Genomic DNA, 20,682 nt, shown 5'->3' with positions numbered 1-20,682 from the left:
TAAACCTGGCAGAAGATGCCATAACTACTACATACAACCTGTTTTCTTCAGTGTATTTTAAGTTTTCCAATTAACTAAGGATCCACATTGTGCCAGAAGGAAGAGAAGTTTAATGTATCAGCAGGTTTTGCTCAAATAAACAGCACGGGCTGGCTCCGCTAAGTTGTGCTAAATTAGCTGAACTTAGATCACACAAAAACAATGAGGCAAGTATTGGGAACTGTCAGGGAACTGACATCGGAGCTAGAGGCGGAGGGAAGGCTCTCAAATGATGCTGGAGAAGGGCCCAGCAGGGAGAGAGGCAGCTCAACAGATGGGGAAGCAAATCAGCGCAACACCAGGAATAAAGGGGGGCAGATGGGGGAATCGGCGAGAGGGCTCCAGGACTCTTCACTGGACACCAGCGGGGAGAGCACGGGTCCTCCGCTACCCACGCCCACCCTGCGCAGAAGACTTCTGTGCAGGGAGAGTAGGAGGAGACTTGGCGTCAAACAACTTTTATGTTGGAAAAGGTTTAAGAAACGCCCACTGACGGATTCTGCTAGCAACTGAGGCAGCCATGAAGTGAAGGGCTGTCCAGACAGAAAGGTTTAACAAGGCAACACAGCCAGGAGAGGCAGCAACTTACGCACGAGCAACCCATACTCATTACAGGAACTGTGTTCAAGTTACTTAATCTGGACCTAACTCAAGATGATCAGGAAACACTGATATTTAAACAAAAATATTCAATATATATGGCAGCCTACAAAAATACTGGGTTGTATCCCAGTATCCCTGCACACTGTGTGTGCAGAGTTCTGCTAATGCAATGGGAATTCCGTGCTTTTCCTCTCACCCCTCAAAAAACACATTTTCTCCATAGGGTGTAGATTTTATGGGTGGGAGGCAGCTTCAGAGGAGAGGATGGGAAAGTTTGATTGGGAAAGCAGAGTGGAGAAGAAACCAGGAGATGTTGAAAATTCATACAAAAATAGCTTATTTCCAACATATCAAACCAAATTGCTCAGATTACGATTTTTTATATGGCAGCAACAAACAGCTTCTGAATTATACACCAATCTTAAGTGTGTTTCTTGTTTCTTAAAAAATATATTAGCCATTGCTGCCAATAACAACTAAGACAGAGCTCTGCAAAAATTCCAAAGGCTGTTTTCATGTATCCAGGGGAATTTGCATCTTCTGTACTGATCCACAGGGAAGAGTTTGGGGAAACTTCCAACTTGGAACTAAAGGATAGCCTGCAGCTGTCATGTAACATTTCCCTCTGGGGAATTTCAATGGCAACACTTTTTAAATTTAAACTTCCCACAGTGCTTCAAAGTACTGGCACATGAAGGGTTCTACAAAGCATTTTGGGGAATGTAAATAGCAGCCGCAAACTGCCCCTCTGCTTATGGGCATGCTTTTGTTGTTCACCACCATGTAGGCCTGGAATAGGAGCCCACAGCAATGTAAGAGGGGATCACAAGCCCTGCTTGTAAGTTGATGAACAGATAAAATGGCAAGGGGGCATTTGATAGCACACCAAAAAGCCCTTGACAAGCAGAAGTAAAAGAATCTAATCCCAGTTCCAAACAAAAACTGGCTTGGACAAAAATGTAAGGTAAACTTGCGAATGTACCTTTTATCATATGTGGTGGTTGTTTAAGGTAGTAAAAGCTTTCTGGGAGGTGATATATAATGAAATGAAAAAAAAATGTTTAAAATAACTTTTGTTAAAAAACCAGAAGCCTTTCTATTAGGAATTATAGGTACCAATATTCCAAAGGAACAGAAAATACTCTCTATGTATGTGACAACAGCTGCTTGAATGCTGTTAGCCCAGAGATGGAAAGAAGAAAGAGTCACTATCAGAGAAGATTGGCAAACCAAGCTTATGGACTATACTGAAATGGCAAAGCTGACTGGAAAGCTCAGGAACCAAGAGGACAAAAACTTTACAAAACAATGGAAAAAAAATAATAGACGACTGCAAGCAGATGAAAACATTAGCAGGGTTTTAATCTCACTTGTAATGTAACAAATACTATGGAAACTATGGTTGGATATAAAATATAGATTATGGAATAATATGCAGTTCTAAATGTCGACAATGGGACCCATGGAGGGGATGGGGGAAGTCTCGAGATTCAGAGTAATCTCTGTATATGGATATACATTTGGATTGTATTTGTAAAATCAAATGAAAACGATTTTTTTAATTAAAAAATGCAAGGTCAGTTTGTAAAGACTGTCTGGCTCCGTTTTTGTGGCATAAGTGCAAATGGAAACAAGTCTTTTCACTGGATGTACCCAGTTCTAAAACAAGGACAAGTCTTAAACAAGAAGTCACAGCAGCACATAGAGCAAGGTACTGTAATTATTAGACTAGCCACAAAGTAAGTGTGTGTCTGTGTGTGTGTGTGTGTTGGAGAGAAAGAAACTCAGAAACAGTGTAGCTCTAGCTCTCCAAGTCCCATATCACACTGTATTCTTGCCAAATGTCTAAACCACTCCTGTGAATCAGCCTAAATCCTTCATGTCATAGTGGAGTGACCTTGAATTCCCCGCGACCTTTTTGAGTCTCTGGAGAGCAAGACAGTATTGTAGGTGCCCCAGTGGCTTGAAAGTGAGTCATGGTTACTTAGACTTGCAGAAATATTGTCCCCAACAATAGAGCCCCTTCCAAAGCAAACTGGAATCTGGGTCTCAGAAACAGGATTATTATTTTTTAAAGGGTAAAATAGTAACTCAATGGTTCAGAAAGGTGAAGGATAAACATGCATGCAAATACGCTACCATTTGAACTATGACACCACACAGGGATACATGCAATTACACAGCACGGCACAGCACAGCACACTACAATATTGAGTGTTCCAAGGATTTTTTTTACCTACTTGTCAATAGAGCCCACCATGTAGTAAACCATTGGAAACCAACAGATTGCATCCAGAAAATGCATATCTGGCCTAAGCAGCAGATGGGTCACAAAGCGAAACATATTGTCACAAAGAGTCATGAACTAAAATGCTAACAAATGCAAATGCAATTTGGAAATACTATGATAACTCAAAGAATACTTTTTTATTATTCATTCAAAAGGTTTATCTCATTATAACCCCAGGTAACAGGGGTTTTTACTTAGGGAAAACTATCAAATAAATATGATTATATACATATCAGTACTTCTAGTAAAAGTGTCGAAATCAGATGCCTTACAGGGCAAAATAAACCCTATGCTTAACGACACTGTATTGATAAAGACAGATACCATTCCCACACACCCTGTAGGAATTTCTTCCCTGCAACGTGGCCCCAAATAGGGGCTGCATAGGGGTGGCGCAACAGTGTGCATAGGGCAGATCATATAGGCCTTTTTCAGCCTATCAGTACCTTGCCAGACACTGCTGCAGCAGATTAGTAATATAATCATAATCATAATAATTTATTATTTATACCCCACCCATCTGGCTAGGTTTCCCCAGTCACCCAGCTATCATCTCATATAAAATGTCCAATTTTTTGTGCACAATTTCATCCTCATGAATCCTGTTGAAATCAATAGGATTTAAGTCTATCTAACTCAGTGTTGGATTACTGCAGAGTCGCCGAGCTAGAGGATCAGTAACGCTTTGTGTAAGCAAAACTTTTCATACATGCATTTTCAGGAGGCATGTGAAATGGCATAGTTTTCGATGCTTGCTGCTGAATTGTTTTGGTTTTATGTTTTAACTGTGTTCCTATGGGGAAGAAGGACGGTGTATAAATATAAATAAATAGATATGTGAACCGTATTTTGTCAATATTCCCGTTTTGTTGCTGTTGTCAGTATACTGAGAAACAGCAACACAGGGAGAGGGAAGTGTGCTACAGAATACTGGGGGGAAACAATACTTTAAAAATGTTATATTTAAAATATAAGCCTCACAAACAGGATGTAGTGCAAGCACTAGAGGGCACTGTGGTTTTAAACTCCAAATTTCAGCGCAGTGTGAAATTTTCAGAGGTGACATTGAAACAATATCTTAAAGACATTTCACACATTATGATTCCCGGAAAGGAAGAGCTAGAGATCTACTATTGATCATAGGTACAAGATCTTACATTAGTGAAGGCTGATATTATGAGACTATACGGCATAAGGAAGGGAACCGTGACAGTTCAGGGTTCTTGCTCTTAACGGGGCTACTTCTTGTGTTCTTGTTTAAAATACTAAAAGCTACCCTTTGCAATAACGTAAAAGCGACCTGTTATTATTAGCTAAGCCTTTGTCAGGGCAAATGCATTCCAATTTATGCTACGGTTACCAGGTTTTTTCCCCCAATGAATCCAGGGACACTTTTTTTTTTAAGCTGAGTAGCAACAGGGAGTCAGTAGTGGGGATGGTGAGGCAAAAGACCCTGGGCCCAAGCAAACATGCATATTGTATACAGGTGCAAAGCCCTTCTTCCGCACCCTGTGAAACATAAATGTGCAGAGTTTTTTAAAAAACTGGGCAACGGCCGCCTGCCCGTAACTCCCGAGCCTTCCCCGATCTCCTTCCCCCTTCCCCCTTTGTTTTGACAGATTGGAGGAGGCTCAGGAGTCACGGGCGGGAGGCTGTTGCCCAGTTTTTTTAAAAAAAAACTCTGCACATTTATGTTTCACAGGGTGCAAAAGAAGGGCTTTACACCTTGCCTGGCAGAGAAACCACACGTCTTGCACCCCTCCTGGGCAACGCCTGCCCGCCCGTGATTCCCGAGACTTCCCCTATCTGTCAAAACAAAGGGGGAAGGGGGCAGGAGATCTGTACCATTGGACGTCCCGGGTTCCCCCTCGGTAGTGACAATGGCAGCGAGCAGCTCCTGAAGCCAGCCAGAGCCAACTGCGCTACAAGGCTGGCTCCGGGCTACTGAGGCTGCCGCGTTTCCCGGGGGCAGATTTGGAAATCTGGGGACTGTCCGCGGGAACTGAGAATGTCTGGTAAACCTAATCTACGTTTCCCTGTGAAGCAACCGTACCTATGCAGAAGTTCAGTGCATGAGGAACAGGTTATCTGGTGGAGGTTGAGTTGAAAGTGGGCTGAAAACTTGAATTTGTGCAAACAAACAAACCCACAAAACTGTGTATGCATGGACTTGTGTGAAGGGTGGTGGTGGACTCTTTCAAGATGAAATGTAGCATTTTGTAATTCCCAGTAATACGAATGGCAAGCTAATATGTACAGATGATCCTTGTACAGCTCATGCGATAGCCATGTTGAAATTTCATTTTGCCATATTTTCAAGGCAGTTGTACCTTAATCTGTCATATCTGAACTTCACCATTGGTGCGTAAAATAAATGCTTGCTGCTGACCATCTTCAAGGTACTGATGCCATAATACTTCCAGTTGAAAACCACCCAGGGATAATGTAGAACGTAACTGTGCCCTGAATATGAACCCATATCAGTATAATAATAATAATTTTTTTAAAAAACAGCATTTAAAATCCACTTACGGATTATCTAGTAGTAATACTATTGGATTGAGTTCTTTCTTTGGTCTGTAATAAGCCCTGAGAGGAACGATAAAGTTGTAGAGACCATTCCCAGCAGTCTCTGCAGCCACTATTATGATTTTGTTTTTGAATCCGTAGGCTTTGGCATCTTCGTAGTAATTATGTTGGCATCCCTAAAACCAGAAAGTTAAAACAGGCACCATGGCCTTTGTTTACAGAAGAGACTGCAAGACTTCATCCTCGACATAGTAACTTGATGGTAGCTGAATTTAAAGACCTGCCCACTTCATGAAATATTGTTGCATGCACAACAGAGCACCTATATTGAACAAACTCATCACGTTCAGTACTATAAAAATGGAGATAATAATAATATTGTTATTTATTCAGATTATTGTAAGATAACCCTCAAAGAGAGAATGGTTGATGAAAACCTTGGACTATGCAGAGGCGGCAAAATTGACAGTGCTGATAAAAGACACAAATTTATTATCTTTTAAAGAAGAGCAGAAACCTTTTCTAGTCTATATAAAAAGTTATTTCCCATTCGTGAAGACCACAAGGGGGTTTGAAGTGTAAAAAATAGCAGAAAATGTAAAGAAACATGTAAGAGAAGATGAACTTGGATAAGATGGAACCTTCAAACAAAACCCAATGTAATTTGGGTTATAACATTGATGTTGAGTGATCAGGAAGTCACTCGTTTTGTTGAATCGGAATATAATTGTTGAGTAACAAATGTAACTTTCTATATGGAAAAAAGAATAAAATATTATTGTAAGCTGCTGTGGAAATATTGTAAGCTGCTGCGGAAATTCAAAATAGACTGAACAGCAGTTTAAAATGTGATAAACAATAAGATGAATTTATAGTTAATTTGATTTTGAGTTCTTCCTGAGCCACACAGATGAACATTCCCCATATCTTCCATGCTGCTGATGCATGATGGACAATTTCACATGTGGAACATGAGAAGTTTGGTCTCATGTTTGCACTGGACTGGAACCAGACAGTTAAATATATCCTGCCGTATCCGATCAAGGAAGTACTTTCTGATCTAGGTATGCTTCTCATCTTCTTGGACATACATGCAGACAAAAGGTTTTGCTTCCTCCATGTCTATGAATGAAACCTAGCTCTGAATTGCCTGCCCCTCTTGAAATAACCCATTGCTCACAACAGAATCATAGGACTCTGAAGCCTAACCCCAATTTCAAGGTTGCATCTACCTTATATGGCATTATATGGCAACTCTACTCTCACAGTGTATGAAGCTTCTGCCCCTTCAGAAGAACATCTCTTGGTAGGGCTGGCCCAGTGTTTTCCAAACTTAGGTCTCCAGATGTTTTTGGACTACAACTCCCATCATCCCTGACCACTGGGTCCTGCTAGCTAAGGATGATGGGAGTTGTAGTCCAAAAAAGCAGCTGGAGACCCAAGTTTGGGAAACGCTGCGCTAGCCTAATATGTGCAGGGCCGTGGCAACCATGATTCTACATGGCAAGCCATGAACCATGCAAACAAAACTGTGTAACAGGCTTTATCAACTTAATGTTGAGTTATCTAGGATATAAATGCAGCCATGTGCACAAAATAAACACACAGGAAACACTTTACACAAAACCGTAACTTTACCTTATCTAACCTTAGGCAGCAAAACGGCACTTTTTCATGAAGCAAATGGCAGAAGGTGGGAGAACTTCCTATGTATGGGGAGTATGGGGGATAGCCTTTCAGATACCTAAAACAAAGAAATGTGTGGTCTTATTAACACTCTCAGCTATGAGCTTCCTCAAGACACATTCCAGTACAGTGGGGACTCCGCTGCCTAGGACCCTCGTACCTACAGGACCGCCTCTCCTGGTATGCCCCACGGAGGACTTTAAGGTCCATAAATAACAACACTTTGTAGGTCCCAAGCCTCAAGAGGTTAGATTGGTTTCAACTAGGGCCAGGGCGTTTTCAGCACTAGCCCTGGCATGGTGGAATGCTCTGTCACAAGAGACTAGGGCCCTGCGGGATTTGACATCTTTCTGCAGGGCCTGCAAGACGGAGCTGTTCCGCCTGGCTTTCAGATTAGACTCTGACCCCTTATATGGGATTTGGTATATCAATTTTCCCTTGGCTTTTTTGCTGGCCCATGTAGGACCAGCATGGTTAGCTGGCTCGGGTGAATATCTGATGTTTCCTCCCTTTATGGTCTTCATTTATGGGCTACTACTAAAATGAGGCTCCATTTTAAGCTGTATTTTAAGCCGTATTTTAATTAACTGTTTGTTTGTTTGTTTGTTGTCGTTGTTTTGTTTTTTCTATTACGTTTTATTGTAATTCATATTTGGTGTTAGCCACCCTGAGCCCAGCCTTGGCCAGGGAGGGTGGGGTATAAATAAAAATTTATTATCATTTATTATAAATATCTTTCCATGTACATTGTAGCCTCCTTTACCTGAGACATAGAGTTACTATGGAGAATATTCCAGTTTTTATTCAGTCTCACTAGTGTCCCTATGTAGCAATCTGGAATATTTTTTTAAAAAACTACTGCATATCTGCAAAACAAGAAAAAACAAAACAAAAAAATGGGCTTTCCTGGTTCAGTTGCTCTGCCTGTGATCTCACTGCTGCCTCATTTTCCTAAGCCTCTTTTCCTCTGAGTCTTCAAAAAGAAAAACTCAGCATTGGATTGTTGATCAAATCTTACTTTGCATATACAACCATCCCTGTTTGCATACCCTGACCTTTTGGCTTCGGACTTCCTGGCTGTTACCTTCTGTTGTCCTTTTGGTGCATTCTGTTCCCTTTTCTTTTACTTCAGAAAAACTTGCCTTTACCAAAAGGGAACTGATTCTGCTGATAACAGTTATTACGCTCACGGGAGAGAACTGGCCCAGTTTCCAGTGGGTGTCGTAAGTTCCACTGTATAAATGCATATTTCTACCATTAGGACCACGAGTTCCCTCTCCCCTAATTTTAATTTCTGTTATTACTAGTCATAGGCAAGATTAAAAATCAGGATTTTACTGCTTTGTCTTTTACCGCTAACCATTTTCTTGAATTCTATCCTTCAGCACCAAGTACATATTCTGGGGAAAGCTGGTGCATGCCTCACATGAAAATATTAACATTTTGCTTCTACAGTGGTGCCCCGCAAGACGAATGCCTCGCAAGACGGAAAACTCGCTAGACGAAAGAGTTTTCCATTTTGGAGGTGCTTCGCAAAACGAATCTCTTATGGGCTTGCTTCGCAAGACGACAATGCCTTGCGAGTTCCTGCGGGGTTTTTTCCTTCCCCCCCTTTTTCTAAGCCGCTAAGCCGCTTATCAGCTGATCCGATCAGCAGATAAGCCACTAAAAGCCGCTAAAAGCGCTAATCCGCTAATCCGTCAATGGGCTTGCTTCGCAAGACGAAAAAACCGCTAGACGAAGAGAATCACAGAACGGATTCTTTTCGTCTTGCGAGGCACCACTGTAATTATTTCCATCACATCTAATTTCCTTTCTTCAGCTCCATGCTAAAAAAACACAACTTATTTATGTGAGCTGAACATACTCAAGGCCATTCGAAACTTCTTCGTCTGAGGGAGTTGTTTCATCTTCTGACTGGTCACTTAAGAGGTCGCAGGTATGAATTGCTGAGGTGTCAGCAACCTCCAAAACGGGTGCTATGCTGGGCCTCCTGCCTGTTTTTCCTGCCTCTGAAGGAAGGGTTAGGGTAGCCACGCTTGGAGATCTGCAACTTGTATCTTGCAAATCTATAGCCACAGTACCTGGAAGGAAAGGCAGAAAAGAAACAAAACAATTTAGCATTTGAAAAGGGGGTGCGTGTGCGTAGCGGGAGGGCCAACATATTTGATTTGATCCAGAGGACTAAGAACCAAACTTGATGTGATGTCAGAATTGCAACCCTTGCCATGGACAGGTCAGGAGAGACCCGAACCCTCCATCTCTAAGGGAGCTGGGCATGTTTAGCCTGGAGAAGAGGAGGTTAAGGGGTGATATGATAGCCATGTTCAAATATATAAAAGGATGTCACATAGAGGAGGGAGAAAGGTTGTTTTCTGCTGCTCCAGAGAAGCGGACACGGAGCAATGGATCCAAACTACAAGAAAGAAGATTCCACCTAAACATTAGGAAGAACTTCCTGACAGTAAGAGCTGTTCGACAGTGGAATTTGCTGCCAAGGAGTGTGGTGGAGTCTCCTACTTTGGAGGTCTTTAAGCAGAGGCTTGACAACCATATGTCAGGAGTGCATTGATGGTGTTTCCTGCTTGGCAGGGGGTTGGACTTGATGGCCCTTGTGGTCTCTTCCAACTCTATGATTCTATGATCTCCTATACTTTTCCCTCCCTTACCAACTCTATGTGGGGGATCTGAGGCTGGAAATCTGCGGGGGGGGGGGAGCTAAAAATTGCTGCACTTAAAAAAAACAACAACCCATGGAATGAAGGGTTTAGTTCCCAGTCGCTTCAAATCACTTCCCAATATCCACTTCATATGGAATTGGCACAGTGCCGGATTTACGTATAAGCTAAACAAGTTTATCTTAGGGTCCCCACCCTCTTGGGGCCCCCAAAAAAACTTAAAGGGGGAAAAACTGGATGTACATTTCCAAAATATAAGATAAAAAATAATAAAAATAAAACCTATTGTCAGGGAACTGACATCGGAGCGAGAGGCGAAGGGGAGGCTCCCAGATGATGCTGGCGAAGGACCCAGCAGCAGGGGGAGAAACAGCTCAGTAGAGGGGGGAGCCAATCAGCGCAACACTAGGGATAAAGGGGGGCAGACGGGGGAAGTGGAGAGAGGGCTCCAGGACTCTTCACTGGACATCAGTGAGGAGAGCCCAGGTCCTCCGCTACCCACACCTTCCCTGCGCAGAAGACTCCCGCGCAGTGAGAGAAGGAGGAGACTGGGTGTCAAACAACTTTTACGTTGGAAGAGGTTCAAGAAACGCCCACTGACGGATTCTGCCAGTGACTGAGGCAGCTACGATGAGAAGGGGCTGTGCAGTCATAAAGGTTTAACAAGGCAAATTAACCGAGAAAGGCACCAGTTTACGCACGAGTAACTCATACCTATTACACCTATATACAGCAACAGTGTTTTGTGTTGTGTAGGCTCCTATGATAAGTAATGCTAGCCTGCTCCTCAAAATATTCAACACAAAAAACAGTGACAATTTGTTGTTGACAAAGGACAGCTGGACATATAAAGGGCCTCATTACTTTCAGTAGCTTAGGGCCTCATCAGACCTAAATCCGGCCCTGAATTGGAAGGACATGGACTGAATCACATAAGTGTACTAACCTACCAACATTCTTATTATTCATTTATTTATTTATGTAAATCTGCATACCACCCAATGCCCACAGGTCTCAGGGCAGTTCAGTAGATAACATCACAATATAAAAACACAAAATACACAATCAAAATAAAAACAAAAACCACCCAATAACCCCCTCTCAACACATTTTAAAAGGGCATTGGATGCTCGTCAGCCAAAGGCCTGGTTAAAGAGGAACGTTTTTGCCTGCCGCCTAAAGGTGTATAATGGCGAACATCCCTGGGGAGAGCTTTCCCTTAGTTATGCATTGGCCCATGGAAGATAAGGAACACCCCTTCTTCTTTTTTTGAGGTGCTCCACCGCAATAGTCTCAGCCGACTGTAATATGAGAGGACTGCTTTCTCCTCAACGGCATTACCAATCCCTGTGAAACACTCAGCAAGGCCCACTAAGATAATTATTCCCTCTAAATTTTGGCAGACTGATAATCATTGCATTGATTACAATTCCAGGAGAGGGACCAGAAAAAGAGACAGAGATTTGTATTTAATTCCATATTGCATTGTAAGGGTGAACGAACACTTATCTGGGTGGGTGGGCTGAAGAGCCCACCCATTTTAACCCAATCAAGGCTTTAATGAGTATGGGAGAGACTTGAAATGGGCTGCAATTATTTGAGCCGAAGGCTCGGATTACCTGTTCTAACACTCAATCTTTCTGTAGCTATTACTTGAAAAATCAGCTTCTGAAAAATAGAGCTGTTCCCCTCTCAATCAAGGGATGAATTGTAAGATTACCTTAAGTAAGGTTTGAAATAACAACACAGGGCAAGAACACCGAGTGCAGGAACTTCGATTTGACTCATCTAATTTATTTGAGGTTATGTCAAAATGCTGTCTCCGATTAACATTTTATGGGGATGTAGTCAACACAGGCTTAAAGAGAATGTACCATCAATGCAATGCTATTTTTTGTGATACACAGATGACATGAGAAAACTTGGTATACTTGTTTGTATAACATTATTCTTTTTTATAAAACCCAATAAAAATAAATAAATAAATAAATAATGCTAAGAATGGGGGGGAGAGAAATCCCATTGCATTAGTGTCAATTTTTTTATGTCTTTTTTGTTTTAATACAGTGGTACCTCAGGTTACATACGCTTCAGGTTACAGACTCTGCTAACCCAGAAATAGTACCTCGGGTTAAGAACTTTGCTTCAAGATGAGAACAGAAATCGTGCTGCGGCAGCGCGGCAGCAGCAGGAGGCCCCATTAGCTAAAGTGGTGCTTCAGGTTAAGAACAGTTTCAGGTGAAGTACGGACCTCCAGAATGAATTAAGTACTTAACCCGAGGTAGAACTGTACTGTGATTTTATCTTGTGAAATGACCTGAGACCTGCGGGTATAGGGCAGTATACAAATTATTATTATTAAAATTATTAACAACAACAACAACAACAACAACAACAACAACAACAACAACAACAAATCATTTGTATGCTAACACAAATATTTTGTTGAATACTGCCCATAGTTTTGTATTTCTTACATCACTGGCAGTCTCATACCCAAAACTGCTCAGAAATTTTTTTTTTTTAAGTGAAGATTTGAAAGGTTTGTTCTGCCATCTTGATTCAAATTAGTGTCTGATTGTGTCCAAACCTGGCCCTTGATCTTGGGAACTATCATACAAAGTTTGGTTATAATATCTTAAGAGATGCCCAAATACATAGCGAACAACTGTTCCCCAATAGCAGATTTTATTTTGTTGCTTCTTTATTATATATTTTAACAAAACCAGCATCACTTTACTTTTGCTTACCCATACTAGCAATTATGCTGTGGACTGGCAACCGAGAAGGACCATGATAAAACGACCTTGACATGTGATTTCTCCGATGCTGCTCTTGCTTCTTAAAAGCTGAATTTTCTTCTTTTGTGATGTTGATATAAAAACATATATCTGAAGAGCTCATGATATAGCGAGGCCCTGGGTTGAGCAAAATATTTTTGTTGTCTTCCCTCCTGACACCAATTAGACAGACACCAAACCTTAATTTAAAATTTGTATATATAAAAAAGTGGTTAGGAAAAAACGGAACAAAGTGCAGGATGTATATAAACATAGATCCAAAAATAAATTTATTCTTGTATTCCCCACATTACAGTGGTGCCCCGCAAGACGAATGCCTCGCAAGACGAAAAACCCGCTAGACGAAAGGGTTTTCCGTTTTTCGATGCGCTTCGCAAGACGAATTTCCCTATGGGCTTGCTTCGCAAGACGAAAACGTCTTGCGAGTCTTGTAATTTTTTTCGCTTTCCCCCCTTTTTCTAAGCCGCTAAGCCGCTAAGCCGCTAATAGCCTTTTAGCCGCTAAGCCGCTAAGCCTTTAATAGCCGCTAAACCGCTAATAGCGCTAATCCGCTAAGCCGCTAATAGGGTTGCTTTGCAAGACGAAAAAACCGCTAAACGAAGAGACTCGCAGAACGGATTATTTTCATCTTGCGAGGCACCACTGTATGTGGAAAGCTCAAGTTGGACAAAATGAAAATACATTACTTCCCCCCCCCAAGCTTCCAATATCAGAGGCTGCCCCCCCCTCCATGTTCTCAGACTCTCCTGCTCACAAAGAAATTAGACTTGAAAGAAGCATTCCCTTGCAGCCAGTAGTCCACTCCTTCACCATCTAATGAATCTTACTGGTCCAGTAAATGCCCCACCCTCAACTAAGATCTCTTCGTTCTCTATACTATAATATTTGATTGTGTTAACTTCTTTAATTCCAACATAGTAAAACTGCTGCTATCATTGAGAGGGTGCAGTCTAACTTGCAAACCAGAATGTGTCACACGGGGCTTGCGCAGAAAAGAAAAGCAATGGAAATGGCCCTTAAAATGTCTATTTTGTTTTTAAAGGAGCTCAACCGCTTTTGTAACTTGTCCGGACAAAATTCTCATGGTGTCCATTGTCCTCATAATTGTTCCATCTCTTTTTCGTTGTTTTTCGACTTAGGCTGCATCCAAACTAGGGTGCTAATGTCTACTTGTGTTGCTGTTTCCATGTGGAAGTTTGTGAGTCTTCATCCACACATGGGCATTTCAATTTTATGCTTCTAAAATCTGTCTAGATTTTAGAATGGGGTGGGGGGTGTTTGAGGTGTATTCCCACTGTGTACTACTGTCTCTTCCCCTCGGTTATTACTTTTCTGTCCGCAATAAGATCCCAAAATCTGAGGCCCTCTATGGGCATGTAAGCAGGTATTCATTTACTTGTGTACTTTCATCTTTTATTTTTTGTCTATTTTTTAAATACAAGCTTCCCTGTGTACCACATTTGCACAAAAGAGCAGTAAAAAGTGTGTGTGTGTGTGTGTGTGTGTGTGTGTGTGTGTGTGTGTTGCTTCAAAGCTCAGCAAGAATTTTGAGTTGCTCACATGAAAGACTGTTGCTTTCTTTCCTCCTACTATCTTTTCCTGTCTCCTGTACCTGAAATGACCATTTTTATTGGTACTACAGTTATTTTGTGCAAGAGCAGTTCTGCACAAATACCTGTTTTAAATGAAATATAAAATACTGTGAGCCTGCCTTCAACTGGTGGAAAAAGGTAGGCTGCATAATTTCCTTTGGGCTGATGGAAACAGATTAGATGTAGGGTGTGTGGTGATAGATGGCAGCCAATGAATTGTCACAACATTTGTAAAAACAAAACACAGTGTGCTTCAGTGTGTCCACAGTTAGTTAACATGTGATTTTATATTGGAGTGTCTTCCTTTATTGATTAAGCACAGCCCAGCAAAACCTGAATTTAGTAGGGAGAGTGGGGGCTGCTGCTTGAATAAGGACAATTTGTGGACACTACCCCCCCAAAAAAACCCCATAGAGACACAAGCAGTTTCAGATCCATATTAAACTCCAGTGTGGGTGAGTCCTAATTTTCTTTTTGTTAAATTGTGAATTTGTTCCATTTTCCATTTTATTTAAACTAGTTATTGATCCCATATGCATTAATTAAGACCTATCTCAAGGGCTCCAAATCCACTTTTTTTCTGGGGTGAAATGGGTTCATATTTGTGGAAGGATATACAGATGCAATTATGCAAATAAAGCATTAACCCTTAACCAGAACTCTTAGCTCCAGAAAGAGAAGATGTAGAGGTAACACACAAAGTTTTTCTGTTTTTTAAAAAATGGGACAATAAGAAACAAACTTGAACGTGTGAAAGAACAGTGTTCTGGACACATCCTCAAGTACGTATTATTCAGTGCATATAGGAGTTGAGAAGTCAAAACTAGCATCTTGGACTGGGATAAATATAGGATGCCCTGAGAGGTATCATCTTACGATACCATTGTTATTACAACCTCTTACTCATCCCTTTCATAAACTGACGAAATCACACAAATTGTCATACAGTCAGCATATTTTCAAGCTCTGCCTTGCACAGAATTAGTTCCCCTCAAATTATGTTTGTGATCAAATGCAGCTCCTGCTTTATAATGACATCTCAAGGGATATAACAGGAAAATGTTTTAAGCCTATTTCATGTTGCACCAGCTAATTTCTCTAATCAGACTCTTAATCCCACCCCCTGTCCATAAAATGAAAGACGACTCATATTATGCACCATATTAAAATTGTGCTATTATTGCTGAGCAGAGACCTATTTTCAGGTCCTTTTTTCACTACAAAGTGTTCTTAAAACCTATTTATAAACAATTGAAAATAGGTAAAGAGAAAATAGCTTTGCCTCTGATGATTTAGAACATTGCTTGCATTTGTCTGTGTGTTCCTGAGCAGTAAGACAGAAATGGTTTGTCCTAAAGCAAATCCATCTAAGCTCATACGCTGTATGCTGTGTAGCACAGGTGAAAAATATTTTTCAGATCAAGGTCTGTCTGCTCATCTGGGGAACCTTCCTGGGGTCACAATGCCAGAGGAGCCACAGAAAATAGTGGACAAAAAAATATTAAATTCAGCTTTCTACAGAAGGCTTGTTTCTACACACTCACATACACTCTCTCTCAAACATACCTCTCTATCTTCCATCCAGGAAACCTAGAGACATTGTGAAAGTTCAAGGACACATTCCACACAGGCAAAGAGACCCAGAGGAATTGAGTTTTCCCACAAATACCCATTAACCACTTGGCAGACCAGTTGTCTATACCGTTTTTGCCAAACAGTAATGGGAATGCACCACTCTTTTCTGAACATGACCAGAACTCCAAGGAAGCTATTCTTGAAACAAGAACTTGTGTGAGATGCAAGAACGCCTTTCTAAGTGTAACTAACTGAGAAAGAACGCTCAATTCTATTCTCTAAAAAGAGAACATGGTGGCTCGAACCACTTTGGGGGACACTACCACCAAATGTGGCACATCTTTTACATCTTTCTGTTTTGACCCTTTTTTTTTGCTTGAGATGACATAGAGCACCCTCCCCATTTATGTGAGTAGCAAACACTAGTTGGGACTAGGCCTTGCACACGAGAGAAAACAAAAGTTGGGAAGCATGATGTGGATTTAACATGGCTATGGCCATGGGATTTGGGATTTGGGAAGGGAGGAGTGCAGTGCTGAATTAAGACCTTTAGAGAGGTCCTGAGCACTTAAAATATTTTGGTGCCTCCATATATACAGTATCTAATATAAACAATAATAAACCATAAAATAACATTTTGTTTTTTGAAATGAAACGAAATCTACAGTGAGATGGAAAACAAAGTCTTCAATCAGATCCTGTAAACTAATCTTACGTGACACATCTGCTTCTATACTTAGTAGAGATGAGACACCCAGCCTGTCTTGTTGCCTAGTCGTTCTGTTGGGATTTTTAATATCCTTCAACTGTGAAAATGAATGCTCAGCTGAGCAATTTGTGACCATTCATGTTAAAAATCTGCCAATGGAAAATTTCTCTGTTGCTTCCCTTCCCTTGATGCCTCAAGCACATGTTTATTTTGCTTAATCCAGCCCTGGGGAAATGGTAAAGCGGGCATAGGCAAACTCCAGCCCTCCAGATGTTTGGGACTACAATTCCCATCATCTCTATCTAACAGGATCAGTGGTCAGGGATGATGGGAACTGTAGTCCCAAACATTTGGAGGGCCGGAGTTTGTCTATGCATGTGGTAAAGGAAGACCTCTCAGTGCATAACCCAACAACAGATCTCACTAGGAGTCAGGTGTTTTTTCAATACATAGGATTAGCCATACATTTTCTGATGAGGGCTGGGCAATTGGATCTGTTGTCTCTTTGATATCAACCATATCAATGCCAACTGAGATCAGGACCATGGCGTCCAGGGAGAGCACTATTTTCCCAGTGAAAATTGCATTTCTGAAGCTCTTATCTGGTTTGGCCCAGAACAATCAATATCAGCCCCCAAACATATAGGAACTGGGAAGAAGCTTCCAGATGAGAGTCTACACTTGGTAGTCTACTTTAAGAATGCAGTGAGCAAGGTGTAGTAGCTTCTGAGCTACGGAAATGGTACAATTTTAAATTCCAATGTACCCAACCAAGGCTGTCTCTGTAGCATACATTCACATAAAACCCTATCAACTGAGGTGCAGGCTTCTTACTAACAGGCCAAACAGTCCTGTGCATTCCAGTCAACCAAAGAAAGAGTTTCTGAAAGGAAGTCACGTTAAATGCCACCGTTAGAAATGAAACATACTTTTTGTGTGCATGGAAAGATGCATATGTGAAACTCTTTCCCTCATATTCAGCAAAAAATACACTCTCCTCCAGGATAATGTGATACACTTCATTACCAGAGCATCTGCCGTACATTTTCTGCCACTGTTCTGGGGATTGTTGGCCCTCCCTGAAACACATATAGAAAACAACATTAAACAGTTTCACCATGCAGATGGATGGCAGATTCATGACATGAATGGAGTCTCTTCTCCACCATTGATCACATGGCGATGACAACAACCTTCAAGAATGCCAAGAAGAAGTCCAGGATAAAAAGTCATGCATGGAATTTACTGAGGTTGGATTCCCACTCTGTCACAAGCCATTTTATAGTCTCTCCAACTCCCCCCGCAGGGAAGAGCGAAAGAAAAACAGAACAGCTCGGAGAGTTGTCCGCCATCTTCTTCAGGCTGTCTCTCCCTCCCTCAGCAGTTACCTCAGAACCACACGCCTTTGCATAGTCTCTACCACATCGTTCTGTCATTTTAGCTGGTGTTTCTCATTTTAATATTTTTAGGTAAACCGTTTTGTGAGGTTGGCTTGAAAAGCAGTATACAAATACCTGAAATAAAGGTTTAACTCCCTCCCCCTCTTTTTTTTTCTTTTTACATTACAGTATAACATTTTTCACTTCAATACGAATATCCTGCTGTGGAAGTCTGCAACGGAAAGGACATGCTATGTAAAATAGAAAAACCATCTGTGATAAGGAGTTAATAGTAAGAACGTTTAAAAACAGCAAAACTACCCCCCCCCCGATCTTATGCTAATTAATTCCTATTTGCTAAAGAAAACCGCCAAATGATCATGGGCTCAGAACTCCACACACACTTGGCTGAGCACATTAATGCTAATGAAGCTATGTTTCTCGTCCCCCTTTCCCTTCAGTGTTCACGTCTGGCAAGCAAAGCTGTTTCCTCCTCTCCGCTTCTCTTAGCAGGTGCCAATGAAATGGGAACCATTAATATCTTGACATTTGCCTGCCTCAGTGTGTGGTGGCGTTTGGTCCACCTTGGGCGATGCTCGGCTGCCACACAAAAGGCTAAACACTCCCCTGTGAGCAAATGGCAGTGTTTTATTCAGAGGGCTCCCCACTCCCACCTTGTGACTTTTAAATTTTATTTATTTATTTATACTTAGTCATCATACAAACGAGCACTGAATAAAACAAATGAATAATACAAAAACAGAAGAAAATACAAAAGTGAAATGACAAGGATAATAACATAAACTACAATAAAAAAGCATAAAGCATTACATTCTCCTAAAAAAGGAAAAAGAATAACGAAAAATAATACTGAAAAAGAAAGAAGAAGAAGAAAATTGACTTTCAACTAACTCCATGTGGATCTTTATTCCTCATATCAACTGATTGTCTGTAATGATTAAATTTTTGGAGAAATATTCTAATTACCTGTGAGATTTTTATTCTAAGCTAAACCAAGTATGAATCTGAGAATCAGTTCTCTTCATATAATTCATAAAGACTTCCCACTCTCTCCTTAGAATAATTTCTTATTAAACCTGTAAGTTTGGCCAATTCAAGATATTCTTGAATATCTTGACTTTTTAATTTTCTTAAGCACACCCAGCATTCAACTTAAGCACCCGAACCAGCACCTTAATACGGTCAAGTAGCCAGAAATAAATTTACAGGAATTATTTCTTTCTTATTATTTGTTCTATTATTCTCTGAGTGAATACGTCCCATGCCACCATACTTCGAGTCATGTGGTAACAGTCATACCAGCCAAAAAAGTCTACAATGTGAGAGGGTCCCGCCCTCTCCGCTGCTACTGCTAACATAATAAAGGCACACTACTCTACTAAAAAGGTGTCTTTGCTTTCATATCTTTTGCTATTTTTATTTTATTGGTTATGGAATATGGCGTCCCTATTTTTATCAGAGAAATGTTGGAGGGTATGGGATTGAAAACTTGCTTCCAGTCTCTCAGCTCTGCAATACATGTGTACATGTCCCTTAATTATTAGCATTTCTTTAAAAAGAATATATATATGCATATGCATATGCATATGCATATACATATACATATACATATACATATACATATATATGTAACTTCTCCCCACAAGTAAGAGAAATGTTTTCTGAGGGAGCAACACAGGCAGAACTTCCCACAGTGCATGGAGAAAGCATAAGGCTTTATCTCCAGCAGATGGGGAGAAATATAGATGGCAAAGCTATTCCTAAAACAGCCACGTCATAAACAAGGCCTAAAAAAACTCCTTAAACTAAGGAAAGATACAAGATATATGAGATCAATAAACCAGCTTCTCCCAGTAATCCATTTGGAAATCCGGACTGTTCTGCCAATTGAACAGCGCAGCAACACAGTTCTAAATATAGAGGGAAATGTTTGGTCACCTGAAAAAGTTCTTCTAAGAAAAATAAAATAAAATGTGATTTTCACAGACGGACACTTCTAGTGTGCACCTGCAACAGCAGAGCATAATTTTAAGGCATTTTATACTTACTGCCCTCTTGAGGTATGAACTAACAAGGTGATGAGCGTGGATGTAGCTGGGCAAATACAGTTTAAAGCTAGCATTGCATATTTGAATTCCTCTTCGCACACAACGTGATCTGCAAGAAAAGCGGGAGAATTTTATGTAAGGCATGAATTGCTAGCTGGCCGCCCACAGGGTAGATGTGGGCCCTGAAGTAATTTTACATTCTCTCTAGAGGCCCTGCCAAGTTTGAGCCAAGGCTTTGTAAAATGCCTTTGCGCAGTTCCACTTGTAAGCAAAAGGGTGAGAAGGAGAAGTGTTCTACAATGTCAATATTGCATCTTTGCTTTGTATTTTGAACAGGGTAGCAAGCAGATAAAGAGAGGGACTTCGTGGTGGTGGTGGTGCCATAACTGTAGAATGTTCTCCCTTGGGAGCACCGCTCAACACCTGGGATGTATTTTTTAGTGCCAAGCAAATACCTTTTTAAACATTTAATGATTAAGACTTTTAATCATTGTTGCATTGTCTTATTTGCGCGTCGAGGTCCCCAAGCCACTCCAATAACTCACACCACACACATCAATTTTTGCTTAAGGTTTTTGGCATGAATTTGGCCACAACTTTATTTAAATACACACACGTGAGTGGTTGCTTGGGCATTGGTTACGACTATCTGTCCTTGCCCCAGGGACAGAACTGACTTCCGGATTCCAGCAGAAGCCAGTCAGGGAAAACAATATTGAGGAAAAATGAAGG

At 41.0% G+C, this 20,682-nt stretch overlaps 1 protein-coding gene across 8 annotated transcripts in view; it reads right to left on the bottom strand.

Moving 5' to 3' along the window:
- The window catches only part of KCNT2 (potassium sodium-activated channel subfamily T member 2), a 233,659-nt gene that overhangs the window by 36,870 nt on the left and 176,107 nt on the right, over positions 1-20,682 (bottom strand). For 5 of the 8 annotated variants that reach the window (XM_081194326.1, XM_081194323.1, XM_081194322.1 and 2 more), the window contains 7 exons: positions 19,951-20,059; positions 17,432-17,581; positions 12,576-12,805; positions 9,015-9,231; positions 7,100-7,205; positions 5,465-5,637; positions 2,883-2,954 (listed from right to left, as the gene is read on the bottom strand). In XM_081194326.1, the coding sequence (XP_081050452.1) occupies positions 2,883-2,954; positions 5,465-5,637; positions 7,100-7,205; positions 9,015-9,231; positions 12,576-12,805; positions 17,432-17,581; positions 19,951-20,059 (1,057 nt within the window). The remainder of the gene's footprint in view (positions 1-2,882; positions 2,955-5,464; positions 5,638-7,099; positions 7,206-9,014; positions 9,232-12,575; positions 12,806-17,431; positions 17,582-19,950; positions 20,060-20,682) is intronic. The other 3 variants (XM_081194328.1, XM_081194325.1, XM_081194329.1) reach the window with 1 other exon arrangement.

This window comes from Podarcis bocagei (assembly GCF_964188305.1).
Source record: "Podarcis bocagei genome assembly, chromosome: 5".
In the NCBI taxonomy this organism is placed as follows: Eukaryota; Metazoa; Chordata; class Lepidosauria; order Squamata; family Lacertidae; genus Podarcis; species Podarcis bocagei.
This window is presented reverse-complemented; position numbering and strand designations above follow the sequence as displayed.